General features: G+C 32.5%; 1 protein-coding gene across 1 annotated transcript in view; it reads right to left on the bottom strand.

Annotated features, from left to right (window-relative positions):
• LOC115885609 (metabotropic glutamate receptor 4) overlaps positions 1 to 13,909 on the bottom strand; it is a 350,895-nt gene that overhangs the window by 72,447 nt on the left and 264,539 nt on the right. The window contains exons 6-7 of the mRNA XM_030904570.1: positions 9,094 to 9,268; positions 4,011 to 4,114 (exon numbers count right to left, since the gene is read on the bottom strand). Of these exons, the coding sequence (XP_030760430.1) occupies positions 4,011 to 4,114; positions 9,094 to 9,268 (279 nt within the window). The remainder of the gene's footprint in view (positions 1 to 4,010; positions 4,115 to 9,093; positions 9,269 to 13,909) is intronic.

The raw sequence follows: 13,909 nt of genomic DNA, 5'->3' as shown, positions 1-13,909 counted from the left end.
GGGAATTTTGAGGAGAACAATTTTATATAATAACTTATAAAAAGTCAATACTTGAATGTCTCAACAGGCTTTAGGTGCTGCCTAAAATATAAAATATAAATTGTGTTAACATTTCAACGAATCCAGAATCCACTAGAAAACACTCCAGGTGTAAATTATTGAGACTTTCAAATACCCGAAAAATATTAAAAACAAAATGTAGCATACAGTTTGGTATGGTTTGGTTTGAAAAACAGGATCTTGGAAAGCACTGTTCATTAAAATGTTGTATCCTACGTTATAGGGCTTGTTTCTCTCTACAATTTCCTGTTTCACAATGTACTGTTTGTGTCGGGGAAGGTATCATAATTTCATAGTTGTCGATTTTCGAAAGAAATCAGTAAATGTATATTATTTCGTATATTTTTCATTTTATTGATTTTATGGAAAGCACTGTTCATTAAAATGTTGTATCCTATGTTATAGGGCTTGTTTCTCTCTACAATTTACTGTTTCACAATGTACTGTTTGTGTCGGGGAAGGTATCATAATTTCATAGTTGTCGATTTTCGAAAGAAATCAGTACATGTATATTATTTCGTATATTTTTCATTTTATTGATTTTCTGGAAAGCACTGTTCATTAAAATGTTGTATCCTATGTTATAGGGCTTGTTTCTCTCTACAATTTCCTGTCTCACAATGTACTGTTTGTGTTGGGGAAGGTATCATAATTTCATAGTTGTCGATTTTCGAAAGAAATCAGTACATGTATATTATTTCGTATATTTTTCATTTTATTGATTTTATGGAAGCACTGTTCATTAAAATGTTGTATCCTATGTTATAGAGGCTTGTTTCTCTCTACAATTTCCTGTCTCACAATGTACTGTTTGTGTTGGGGAAGGTATCATAATTTCATAGTTGTCGATTTTCGAAAGAAATCAGTACATGTATATTATTTCGTATATTTTTCATTTTATTGATTTTATGGAAAGCACTGTTCATTAAAATGTTGTATCCTATGTTATAGGGCTTGTTTCTCTCTACAATTTCCTGTCTCACAATGTACTGTTTGTGTTGGGGAAGGTATCATAATTTCATAGTTGTCGATTTTCGAAAGAAATCAGTACATGTATATTATTTCGTATATTTTTCATTTTATTGATTTTATGGAAAGCACTGTTCATTAAAATGTTGTATCCTATGTTATAGGGCTTGTTTCTCTCTACAATTTCTTGTCTCACAATGTACTGTTTGTGTCGGGGAAGGTATCATAATTTCATAGTTGTCGATTTTCGAAAGAAATCAGTACATGTATATTATTTCGTATATTTTTCATTTTATAGATTTTATGTACGGGACGATCGTGTATGGACCATATATTCACTCTGGTCCATATAAATGAAAAAAAAGTGGCAACCAATAGAGATATACATCTGCTCTTTGTTGACCTCACCAAAGCGTATGATACCGTTCCGATCCAAAAGCTCTGGAAAGTCCTCGAAAAATCCTCTATAAATAACACAGCGATAGAAGCAGTTAAACAGCTATATAATGAGGCAACATCAAGAATAAAACTGGGTACGGCGGTATCTGAGGTTTTCCTGTAACTAAGGGCCTACGACAAGGTTGCTGCCTATCCCCGATGTTATTTAAGATCTATCTGAATGAAACCCTAGAAAAATGGAGAAGATCGTGCAGAGGAATGGGAATACCACTTAACGACGAAACAACTCTATACAACCTTCATTTTGCAGATGATCAAGTGGTAGTGGCTCAAGACAAGGAAGACCTACAATTTATGACAACAAGACTTTTAAGCGAGTATGAAAATGGGGGTTGTCGGTAAATACGTCGAAGACTAAGTACTTATGTATAGGCCAAGCAGCAGAAACTTTACATATGGATGGAAATATAGAGATAGGCTCATGCAGTAAATACACCTACCTTGGAACTCAGATAGATTATACCGGGCGAACAGAGAACGAGATCGAGGAAAGAATACTGAAAGGCAAAAAAGTCATCGGGTGCCTAAACTCAGTATTATGGTCCAAACACATCTCATATGAGAAAAAATACACTATTTATAATTCCATCTTTAAAAGTATAGTTTTATATGGATGTGAAACATGGCAGCTTACTAGTAGAATGGAACAAAGACTATTAGCACTCGAGATGGACTTCTGGCGAAGATCTGCGGGAATATCAAGAATGGAAAGAGTAGCGAATATAAAGATAAGGGAAATTATGCATGTCCAGCAAACCATAATAAATGAAATAGAGAAAAGACAGCTGGTATGGTATGGGCATGTAGAAAGAATGAGTGAGGACCGAATACCGAAGAAAGTTCTGAAATGGATACCATCAGAAAGGAGAAAAAAGGGAAGGCCGAAAGCAACATGGATCAGAGGAATACATAAAGCTATGTTGGAGAGAAACCTTCATCCAGGGGATTGGGAGAATAGGAAAGGCGGGCAACTGGGTACCGGAAAGCGTAGGACGCTATGAACCCGGGTTTATATATTATATATTATATATTATATATATATATATATATATTGATTTTATGGAAAGCACTGTTCATTAAAATGTTGTATCCTATGTTATAGGGCTTGTTTCTCTCTACAATTTCCTGTCTCAAAATGTACCGTTTTTGTCCGGGAACGGTTCATAGTTTCATTGTTGTCGATTTTCGAAAGAAATCAGTACATGTATATTATTCCGTATATTTTTCATTTTATTGATTTTATGGAAAGCACTGTTCATTAAAATGTCGTATCCTATGTTATAGGGCTTATTTCTCTTTACAATTTCCTGTTTCACAATGTACCGTTTGTGTCCGGGAAGCATTTAAGCAAAATGTACCATTGTTTAGTCCATAATGTGATTTTCCCTGCTCTCATTGGTCGAGAGTAAACGCTAGTGCGTTTTGCCAAACATGACTAAAATGCGGTACATTTTGCCACGTTAGCGTGAGGCGTTCCAAACGCAGGTACATGTTGCTAAAACTTTACTAAAACGTGGTGTATTATGCCAGAGATCGAATGGCATTAACCTTTTTAATTGCCCTGAGAAAAATAAAAAAGAATTGACGAATTGATATAACTTTATACGCTTCTCTCAAGTAGTTTTCATTAGACAGACGTTGTTTTTGTGTGTTTGAATAAACTTTAGCATTTTTAATTGATATCTACCATTGGTTTAAGGTCGCATTATTTATGCTGAACTAAAAACAGCAGAAGATTGCGACGCATGGATTTCAGAATTTTCGCGACTAAATTCAGTTGCCTGGATTGTACGGCGAACTTTAACTTTCTTCTTTCCGTATTGTACAGGCTGTATGGAGGTGGCTTTTGGACAAAAATCACGCAGTTTCCAAAGAAGATCGACCATTATTATACAGGGTGGTGCACCTTCATTCGCCTCGGTTGATTAAACGGAAAGATGTAGAAACAAAAATGTTTATGGGTATATGTAGAGAAACAATGTGCAAAATTTAAAAATATTTTGAAATGTACAGGGTGTGTTAGAACTAAGATCCATACCAAAGTTATATTTTTTCTTATGGAACACCCGGTATTTTATTTCATTTTTGGATTCTTGGGCATAAAATAAGGCATTTATTATAAGGGTTAAATATGTTTAGATGCTTTGGTTTTTGAGATATTTAAAGACATTTAAATATGCATGCTCTAATAAAAAAGTTTGTTAACACCCTGTACATTATTATTCAGAGTTTATTCTTGTAGTGACTTTGAAGCCAGAGAAATTCACTTTACTAAAACAATGTATTGCTTTCTTAAATGTATACAGGGGTATCAAAAATGACACGCATATCTTTTAACTCACTCGTATCGTAAATCTCTATTAAAAAAACTTTTAGAAAATATTTCTTAATTTATTTCGGAGGTCAAAATCTGGCAGTCCAACTGCAGTATTAATATACAAATAGCTTTACCATTTGAAATATTAAACACGGTAAAGAAATACTCATTATTCGACGTTTTATGTTAATAAAATGGGACTTACCTGTAAAGCTCACTTTATGCAAATATTTCAGCAACTCGCTTCCTTTTGTCGGTCGCATGGCTTCGCATAATCCCGGCTTTTTGCAAAAGTCTTCGTGCATATCCCTGAAAAAGAACATCCCAAGATTGCTTGCGCTTTCTTACTAGCTCTACGCCAACAGAAAATAGTTTAAGAAAAATATCCTCGGAAATACCGCCAACATAGTTCTTTATCTAGATGAAAATATGGTTTTATTCTCTTTGTATTATGCAACGTGCCGCGATTTATATTCCGCGGACTAGATGTTTTTACCGGTTTTAAAATTGTTTGAGTTAATTTAGTTATTGAATTTAATATTTTGTGGTAATTTAGATGAATTACAGTGGCGGCCAAAAGTATGGAAACTTTTTACTTTTTAAAATATCACAGAAAATATTGCTATGCTTAAACTCTCAGGAATATAAATGAACAGCTTATCAGCAAATAAAAGTATTCCAAAAATTACACAGCGAAAAAAATCTGTTAGCAGTTTTTGTAGGAGAACAATAGATTTCTTGTGGGCAAAAAGTATGGAAACCATAAATAAATACATTAAAATTATTTAGTTTAAGCTGATAAACGGTACGATTTGCTTCAGATAAATATAAACATCATGCCCAAGTCTAAATATTTCTCTACGGATTTAAAAAACAAAATAGTTGAATTATACAAGAGCGGTTATAAACAAATTCAAATAAGTAAAATTTAAACATTTTAAAAGGCACCGTTTCGAAAATAATTCGTAAATTTAATAAACAGGGAACGTTTCAACAGCTTTAAGTCAGGAAGACCAAGAAAGTTGTGCAACAGGACAATAAAAGTAATGAAAGTGAAGAAGAGAATATCAATGGGAGATCAAAAAACATCCACAGACATTTCTCGAGAAATGTGTGGTGAAAGGGGGAATATCGGTGTCTTCGCACGCACGGTGAGAAGAAGGTTGGATGACATGGGACTTTTGGAAGAGTTGCGGTGAAGAAACCACTAATATCAAAGAAAAATAGGATGGCCCGCTTTAAATTTGCTCAAGATCATCTCACCTGGTCTTATCAGAAATGGAATACTGTACTGTTTAGCGACGAAAGCAAGTTTCAACTGAGTTTGGTAGTGACGGGAGACGTTATGTCCGAAGACCAAAAAGGTACACGGTACAGCCATAAGTACCAGATGCCCACAGTAAAACATGGGGGTGGGAGTATAATGGTATGGGGTGTTTTTCTCGCTCAGGTGTTGGTCCTCTTGTTAAAATTGATGGATAATGGACCGTTTTTTGTACAAAAGACATATTGGAGAATAATATGCTGCCTCATGCTGATGAAGAAATGCCACTCAGATGGTTGTTCCAGCAAGACAATGATCCACAAGCACAAACTCTCGGTTTGTTCAAAATTGGTTAAATGAACATAATAGTTCCACCAATGGATTGGCCCTCACAGTCTTCGGATCTTAACCCCATAGAAAATTTATAGGACCATTTGGATAGCAAAAATTCGAAGCTATTCTATTTCAAATAAAAATGAATTATGGGAAGTGCTAAAAACTGAACGGGCGGCCATTTCAGTAAAGATTGTACGAGATTGATCGATTCGATGCCACGAAGATGTAAGAAAGTAATTAATTCAAAGGGATATTCCACTAAATATTAGTAATTTTATATTATCTTGAATTTTAATAAACATTCTTCTTAAGTTTCCATACTTTTGACCAAGAAAAATATTCATAATTTTTATATATTTTTGGATAGCTGTAATTTTTTATTTAAACGTATTAGGTTTTGTAGGAAATTATTTGTAGGTCACGATTATATAAGTCGTTTTATTTCATATTTTAATTTCTCAGCATAAATGACAAATTAAAAAAGTTTCCATACTTTTGGCCACCACTGTATATTAATTTTTTTCTTCCGCATATTTTTGTTATACGTAGCATTTATTATCTAAATTCACTTCATACAAAAAATAATATACAGTGTGGCGCCTCTCATACGCCGCGGAGGCTCCAAGGAGAACGACAGTTTGTATTGAAATGATATTTTGTGAGCATATGTAGGTTAATTCACAGCACTTTTTAAAAACATAGAGAGTTCTACAGGGTGTCCCCCAAAAAAGTTACAATATCAAAGTTGTGTTTTTTTGTAACGGAACACCCTATATGTTAATTGATTTTTGGATTCTGGGAGAAAAATAAATGTGAGTTTTATGAGAGAAGTATATGACCAATAATATATATCTAATAAAAAAAACGTCGGTGAAACTCGGATCTGAAATTGAAAACCGTAAAGCATATAACAAATCGTTCGGTGGCGTTTAATTTTTCTCCATATAGAAAGAAAGATTTATGTTGGCGGTGTGGAATTTCAGAAAGGCACTGGACCCAAATAACCCGCGCACGTGTGCCAGTGTGTACCAGAATTGGCGTAATTTACAGCCCTAATATTGCATCGGTTTGTGTTCTTTATGGTTTGCCCCGTTATTTATAATCGAGGTTTATTATTTAATTACCTTTTATTATTTTTTAATATAGTCGAGTAATGAATTATTATATCATATGTTAGTCGGATTAATAGTTTTTAGTTTACAGACCTGGGGTTAGTGTATTTAATAACAACTAATACATATAGTACAGTCTGTGAAACTGGGGTTAGTGTATTTAATAACAACTAATACATATAGTACAGTCTGTGAAACGAATAACTTTGAATTTGACAGTTCCCGCGGGCTTTTCTAGTGTTAATTTTATTAGGTTAGTAACTTGCGGCCATGCTGACGCAATGCCGTCTCTAATAGAACAGCCACGGAGCGAGATTTATGACGTCACGCTAGTTAGATACTACGGATTAATAAATATGTTGTAGAATACATGGAAAACATAATTATTCCTCGTATTTTTGGTTTGTATTTTAAAAATGACATAGTTTGCATGAAATATATATAATATAGAGATATATATATAATATATATATATATATATATATATATATGTATATATATATATATATAGTTATATATATATATATATATATATATAAGTTAAGGTATATATATATATATTTCCAATCAAACCAAATCAAACAAAAATACGAGGAATAATTATGTTTTCCATGTATTCTACAACATATTTATTAATCCGTAGTATCTAACTAGCGTGACGTCATAAATCTCGCTCCGTGGCTGTTCTATTAGAGACGACATTGGTCTGATGTTTAGAAATGTCAAAAGCTGATGACATTTTACTTTTGACAATGATGACATTTCGCGTTGATTTTTGCAAGAAGAGGAAGAACTGTCACTTGGTTTTGCTTGTTTTATTATTTTCCTTTTCTATTTCACGAAAGTAAAAAGAGTTACCTATCTGATTCGTTGAGGCACTCAATTTAAAGAATATCAGTAACTTTTTTGACAGAGGGATTTTATATTTGCCATATTGGTAAAAAATAACGGTCAAAATTCAAAGTTATTCATTTTATAGACATAGTGGAGTACTTATGGAAGAAACTCAATCATATCCAAATCTAAAATGTCACTTTATCTCAAGATGAATACATTCGACCAATGTGCACTACCAGTCATGACCTATGTATACGAAACCTGGACACTTAAAGGTTGATTCTCGCTATACCTTCCTTCTAATTTTTACTCAAGTAGATACAGAGTGTTGAATTTTAAACACATTATAAAAATAAACATCACTTGAAAAAATAACAAATACCGGAAAATAAAACATTTCATGTTTCTATGTTACTACTACATATATTTTTCCATATAAAGGTTGATTCTCACTCTACTTTCTGTTTCCATTCCATATATCCGTTCCGTATTTTTTATTGCATTGACTCTATACGTAAGCTTCGTGTTATGAAAAGATATAATAACTGAAAGTGTTTTGTTGTACTTCAGGGTACGTCCCGGTAGTGATTTTTGTAGAAATGATAAATGAACAGTATTCCCTTCCTAAAAATCATATATTCAAGGTCCACCATGCTCCACCTATTGATTAATTAAATATTTAAAGCTTACTGTTTTGCGAAATGTAAAAAAGTAATATAACGCAGCTACCTATCTCCTGCTGATCTTCTGATACTTTTTATGGTCAAGTAATTCGTAATTTTGCATTTACCTTTATTTTAGGACCATCTGGCATTAGGGCAATGACTCGTAGAGAAATATTTGACTTGATAAGTGCACAAAATCGCCTCGATCGATATTAACGAGTAAGTTCGAATTTGTCGAAAGTCATTTGGCAACATTGGAGCTTTATAGGGACGAACAATTAAGAAAATAAAGCATAAATTTTCATATGTGAAGTCCGAAGTAAAGCGCCGCTGGATTGCAGCTAAACAACGACCAGACCTATTCGGAAAAAATAATCAGACATGGCTAAGGGGAGTGTTTGAGCTGCCAAAGGTACAGACAAAGCCAGGACGACCGAAAAAATTATTTGAAAAGGCTAACGAACGAACTAAAAGACGCAAGACTGAAGAACTTCCATTGTCTGATAGTCCTAATAAAATTATTTATGCGGCCCAAATGGAATTACGTGATCAGGGTCTGCATCGACAATACTGAAAGAAATTTTGGAAAATCCACACACAGCTCATGAGTAACAAAAGAGCAATTGAGTTTCAACAATCGAATGAGGTGAAAATTTCCCCTGAAGAAGCTCTGGCAATGTTTGTAGAAGCCAAACTGACAAAGGCAAAGTACAAAATAATAAGAAAAACTACTAGAAACCTTCCGTGTTACTCTGTTTTACACACATTTTTTTTAATAAACGTAGATTGAACCAAAACATAGTATTTTGAAACGATTTTCAGTGATAAATAATTTTGGCCAGGTGGATCCAGCAAATACTCCTTTGTGCGACGTTGCTAGCTCTCGTACTATTAGGAAATTAGCAGGGAGAACTTGAGCTCGCATAGCCATCAATAGACAACAATGAGCCCAACTCCAAAGAGAGTATCTAAATATGTGAGGGAGGCTACACCATAATTAGAAATGGTTGAATAAGCTGAAAATGACAATGATAATTCTAAATAATGAAAATATAGAGTATGCCTTAAATTTACCTTATAGCGTAAGCAAAAGCCATAACGGCATCAGACACGAATTGTAGCTGTCCTTCAAAAACTGTGTTGTCTTCAGTCAACTTTTCCTTTCCTGTACAATTTTTGGCGTACCTGATGTTATACGGCGTCTTTGAACTGTTTGGATATCGGCACCCGAAGTGATGCTCCCAAAATTCTGAAATAATAAATATATAATCATGAATTAGTCTAATACTATTTCTCTTACTGGCTGAACAGTTAAATGTATAAAAACTGCCTATACCTATGTGGCGGATTCGTCTCCAAAAAAATCCTATATTTTTTTATTCGTTAGGCAAATTTGTTTATCAGTAAACCTAACTGCTGACCAGTAGTTTCCGCTGGATTAACAGTGTTTACAAAAAATAACTATTTTATTTTGTAGATTTTCTTGCAGTGGCGAAATACCCATATAGGATTTTTTTGGAGAGTTAAATGTATGTGATCACATTATATACATATAAGTTTAAAAGAACAAAAATAAAAAATATCTTGAAAATCGTGCATTTTCTTTTAAATTTTCCTGTATATTTTAAAAAACCTTTTAAAACTACCTGTTCACCGCGAATTTTCCCCCATGGTATAATTTCTTAATCTCAAATATAACCATGGTTAGGGCTTTACTCTATGGTTATGACACTAAAAGGAATGCAAATACAGAAAAAATCCGGTGGCTGTTAAATTTTGTTAACAGTCGTTAAAAATAAATATATTTTTTTTTTAATTTTGAAACTTGAATTCGGTTATTTTCGACTTATTTAAAAAACGGTAAAGAGAAAATATGTTTCTTTTATCGAGATCTACCAGCCCTAAAATATTTGCACTTATTTAAAACACTCCCTGTATAAATCAAATACAATTCGTATAATCAAAAGAATATATTAAAACCGAATTATAACGAGAAAACTTTCCTGGAGTGGATCCTTTCGAACTGGATGACATGTGTCCATCAGCAGTTTACCATTAGCTGAAGAAGTATGATTCTTCGGTTGTGGGGTATAAATTCATTATTAAATAACATTATTATCATCAAAAGCATATATTAAAACCGAATTATAACGAGAAAACTTTCCTGGAGTGGATTCTTTCGAACTGGATGGCATGTGTCCATCAGCAGTTTACCATTAGCTGAAGAAGTATGATTCTTCGGTTGTGGGGTACAAATTCATTATTAAATAACATTATTATCATCAAAACCATATATTAAAACCGCATTATAGCGAGAAAACTTTCCTGGACTGGATCCTTTCGAACTGGATGACATGTGTCCATCAGCAGTTTACCATTAGCTGAAGAAGTATGATTCTTCGGTTGTGGGGTATAAATTCATTATTAAATAACATTATTATCATCAAAAGCATATATTAAAACCGAATTATAACGAGAAAACTTTCCTGGAGTGGATTCTTTCGAACTGGATGGCATGTGTCCATCAGCAGTTTACCATTAGCTGAAGAAGTATGATTCTTAGGTTGTGGGGTATAAATTCATTATTAAATAATATTTTTATCATCAAAAGCATATATTAAAACCGAAATATAACGAGAAAACTTTCCTGGAGTGGATTCTTTCGAACTGGATGGCATGTGTCCATCAGCAGTTTACCATTAGCTGACGAAGTATGATTCTTCGGTTGTGGGGTATAAATTCATTATTAAATATCATTATTATCATCAAAAGCATATATTAAAACCGAATTATAACGAGAAAACTTTCCTGGAGTGGATTCTTTTGAAATGGATGGAATGTGTCCATCAGCAGTTTACAATACAATTTGATATTTCCAGATTCTTTTTAGCAAGAAATATACGTGCTATAAAACTAAACATTATATATAAAACTTTCGTTGACATCACTGATCGATAGATTTATTTTTAGTGGCTGGCACGAGAGAATATAGCTAAGACAATAAAATACGAGTTAGAGCTTTCGTCTAAAGTCTATCCAAGTTATGGCCCATATACTGAGTCTAGCCAAGCTGTCATAAATATAATAAATCCCTAATACATTTCTGCACTGTAAAGATATTGTCTGCTAGTACAGGACATTATGTAGTTAAACTACATAGTAAGTTGTAGCGATAAAATTTCTCATCGCTATATAAAATTGATATTGATTCCCATATTTTCGCTTTCTTGTTCATGTTATGTGATTGTTCATGTTATGTATTGATAGAAATGGAAATTATTATCAACACGTTTTATATTCTTTAAAGATTTCAAAATACTGACTCTTCTTTATTCATTTTTGTGAATCCGTTTGCTTAATCCGCAAGCACATATCTGCTATTCCCGAAAGACCATCTCACAACATCCACTTAGTAATGCGGAGCCAACCCCGAACTCAGAACTAGTTAAATGCTCAATACTGTAAAATGCCGAAAAATGTACAATTATCTGCCTTTGAATATCAAGTCGCTTTCATTCTTTCCCGCATTTCGCAAACCTCTGAAATCATACTTACTGGAGAGAGCCCTATATGCGGTAAACGACTTTTTTATTGATGTTTAATCATGAACAATTTTGAATTTTAAAATTTTGATCATCTCACACACTGGTCAAAGGTCGAGTATTTAATATTTTATAACTCTTAAAATTATATCCATTTACAATTTTCCTATTGGAAAATTTTATTGATACACCTTTTTTTGTGTTCTGCAATTGTTCATGTATGTTCTATTTGTAATTTTAGTGACTTACTTTTTTTTGAATTGTATGATTTGTATTGTATATTTTTTATTATTTGTATATTTTTTGTGCTTTTGTTTGTTTTGTAAATGCTTTGTCGATGATGCTATTTTGGCTTTTTGCACAATAAAACCTTATTTATTATTTATTATTATTAATTCTTAGACTATTGGCCATTAATTTAAATATCGGCTATTATATTTTAACAGCTGCGCCGTATTTTTAACTAATATAAAGAAAGCTGCATTTATTATTAAATGAAAACTGAACAAGTTAACATAAGTTGTCAACCTATGATTGAACGCAGTTTGTTATGCTGTCTACGTTATTATGTTAGAGTACCTATCTACGGCTAGTGAAGTGATAAAGTCAATATAATTTGATATTGACGAAATTATAAGTTGCCAATGCACAACCCTGACTTGATATACTAACTTTTTTATATTCTTTTTTCGGTGATTTTCCAGAACGCAATATTTATCTTTTGCTTTCAAAATGACAGGAGTTTATTGTTAAAAAGTCATATACTACAGAACTTGTAAATCAGATCTATAATTTTCCATTTTTTTCAAGTAGGTCATTTAAAAGAGAGAGTTTGGCAAGAGGAAGTTGAGAATATATATTATTCCAAGAGAGTATGTAAGATATATCTAAGATATCAAACTTTATCCAGAATCAAAAGTCGTAAAATAATCATGACAAAATTATGCAGACCTCTCTATATTGGACGCTGGATTAAAGGACCCTGAGGACCTTCAAATTAAAATGTCAAGAATCTTGAAGAATATAATTAACAGACATCCTGTCGACCAGGGAATAAGATTTATATCCAAAACCAGCAACTCCACACAGCTGTCCGTGTGCTTTGATATATTTTACGCACACTTAGATCAATCAGAAGTGACCGATCTTAGCCTCTACCGAAAGCTAGGGGGTACAAGATACGAAATATTTTGCAGCGAATGTTTTTTGATGGTTTGAGTGAAAAGGGCCAGATATTTCTTATCTATAGGTTGTTAAATATTATTTATTTCTAATGGAATATTTAGAAAAATGGACGAAAACTTAAGGATTAAGTAGATTAACACTGGAGCTAATAATATATAGTATGTCTTTACAAGAGGAACACTTTTTTATTATTGATATTTTGAGAAAAATGCATTCTTCATAAAAATTTTTACTTGTTCAAAAACGGTTAATCCCCTTTATACTTTTCTAAATTTCCATACCGTTTTTGAGATATTTAAAAAAAAAACATGAAAATATAGTTGAATTTTCTCTTTTTGAGGTTCTAAAAATCAAAAGGCGTTTCGATGGTAATATAATTTCGATATCATTCTTTGATAGATGGTAGTTATTATTTTGATTAACGTCATATTTTTTGCTGTTATTAAAGTATTACCAGGGGCCGGAAAGTGAAATAGCAAAAGCGGTTCCACCGTTTCCATGGAAATTTCAAATAAAATATTAGTATTTTAATAAAGCACGCTTTTAGATGTTTCAAAAAACTTTTAATAAGAGTAACTTTAACTCTATATATATGTTTCGGCTTGTTACGCCTTCTTCAAGAGTTTTTTAAGAACTAATCGTCTAACTACACTGTAACTATATATATATATATTTGCTATGGGGGTGGGTTCAGAGAGTTTTCAATATGGGTAATAAAAATGTGTTTAGAAATCCTTGTTGGTCGTTAACATTATTTTCGTTTTTAACAGATTTTAGTATTTCTAACTGTTCAATGTAATTTAAGCGTCTACCTTTTGTTTCTCTATGTGGTAACTTAATTGAGTTTTCGTTAATTTTGTGATTATTTACCATACAATGAGTTGCAAGACCAGAACTATGCTGGAGATTATTAATAGACTTTACATGTTCTTTAATCCTTATATCTAAATTTCAACCTGTTTGGCCTATGTACACGACATCACAATCATTTATCGAAATCCACCCTATATACACCTGACTTATTTTTGACATTAGTTTTGTCTTTATTATTTTAATAAAATTTGACGTAAATTTCTTTTATTTACGTTAATAGTTTTACACCCTATTTTATTGAGATTATTTGATATTTTGTTAGTTAAATTAGGAATGTAGTTTAAAAGAGT

The sequence above is a fragment of the Sitophilus oryzae genome, unplaced genomic scaffold (genome assembly GCF_002938485.1).
Source record: "Sitophilus oryzae breed Bouriz unplaced genomic scaffold, Soryzae_2.0 scaffold_402_pilon_pilon, whole genome shotgun sequence".
Lineage (NCBI taxonomy): Eukaryota > Metazoa > Arthropoda > Insecta > Coleoptera > Curculionidae > Sitophilus > Sitophilus oryzae.
Note: the sequence above shows the minus strand (reverse complement) of the source record. Positions and strands in the feature narration are given on the sequence as shown.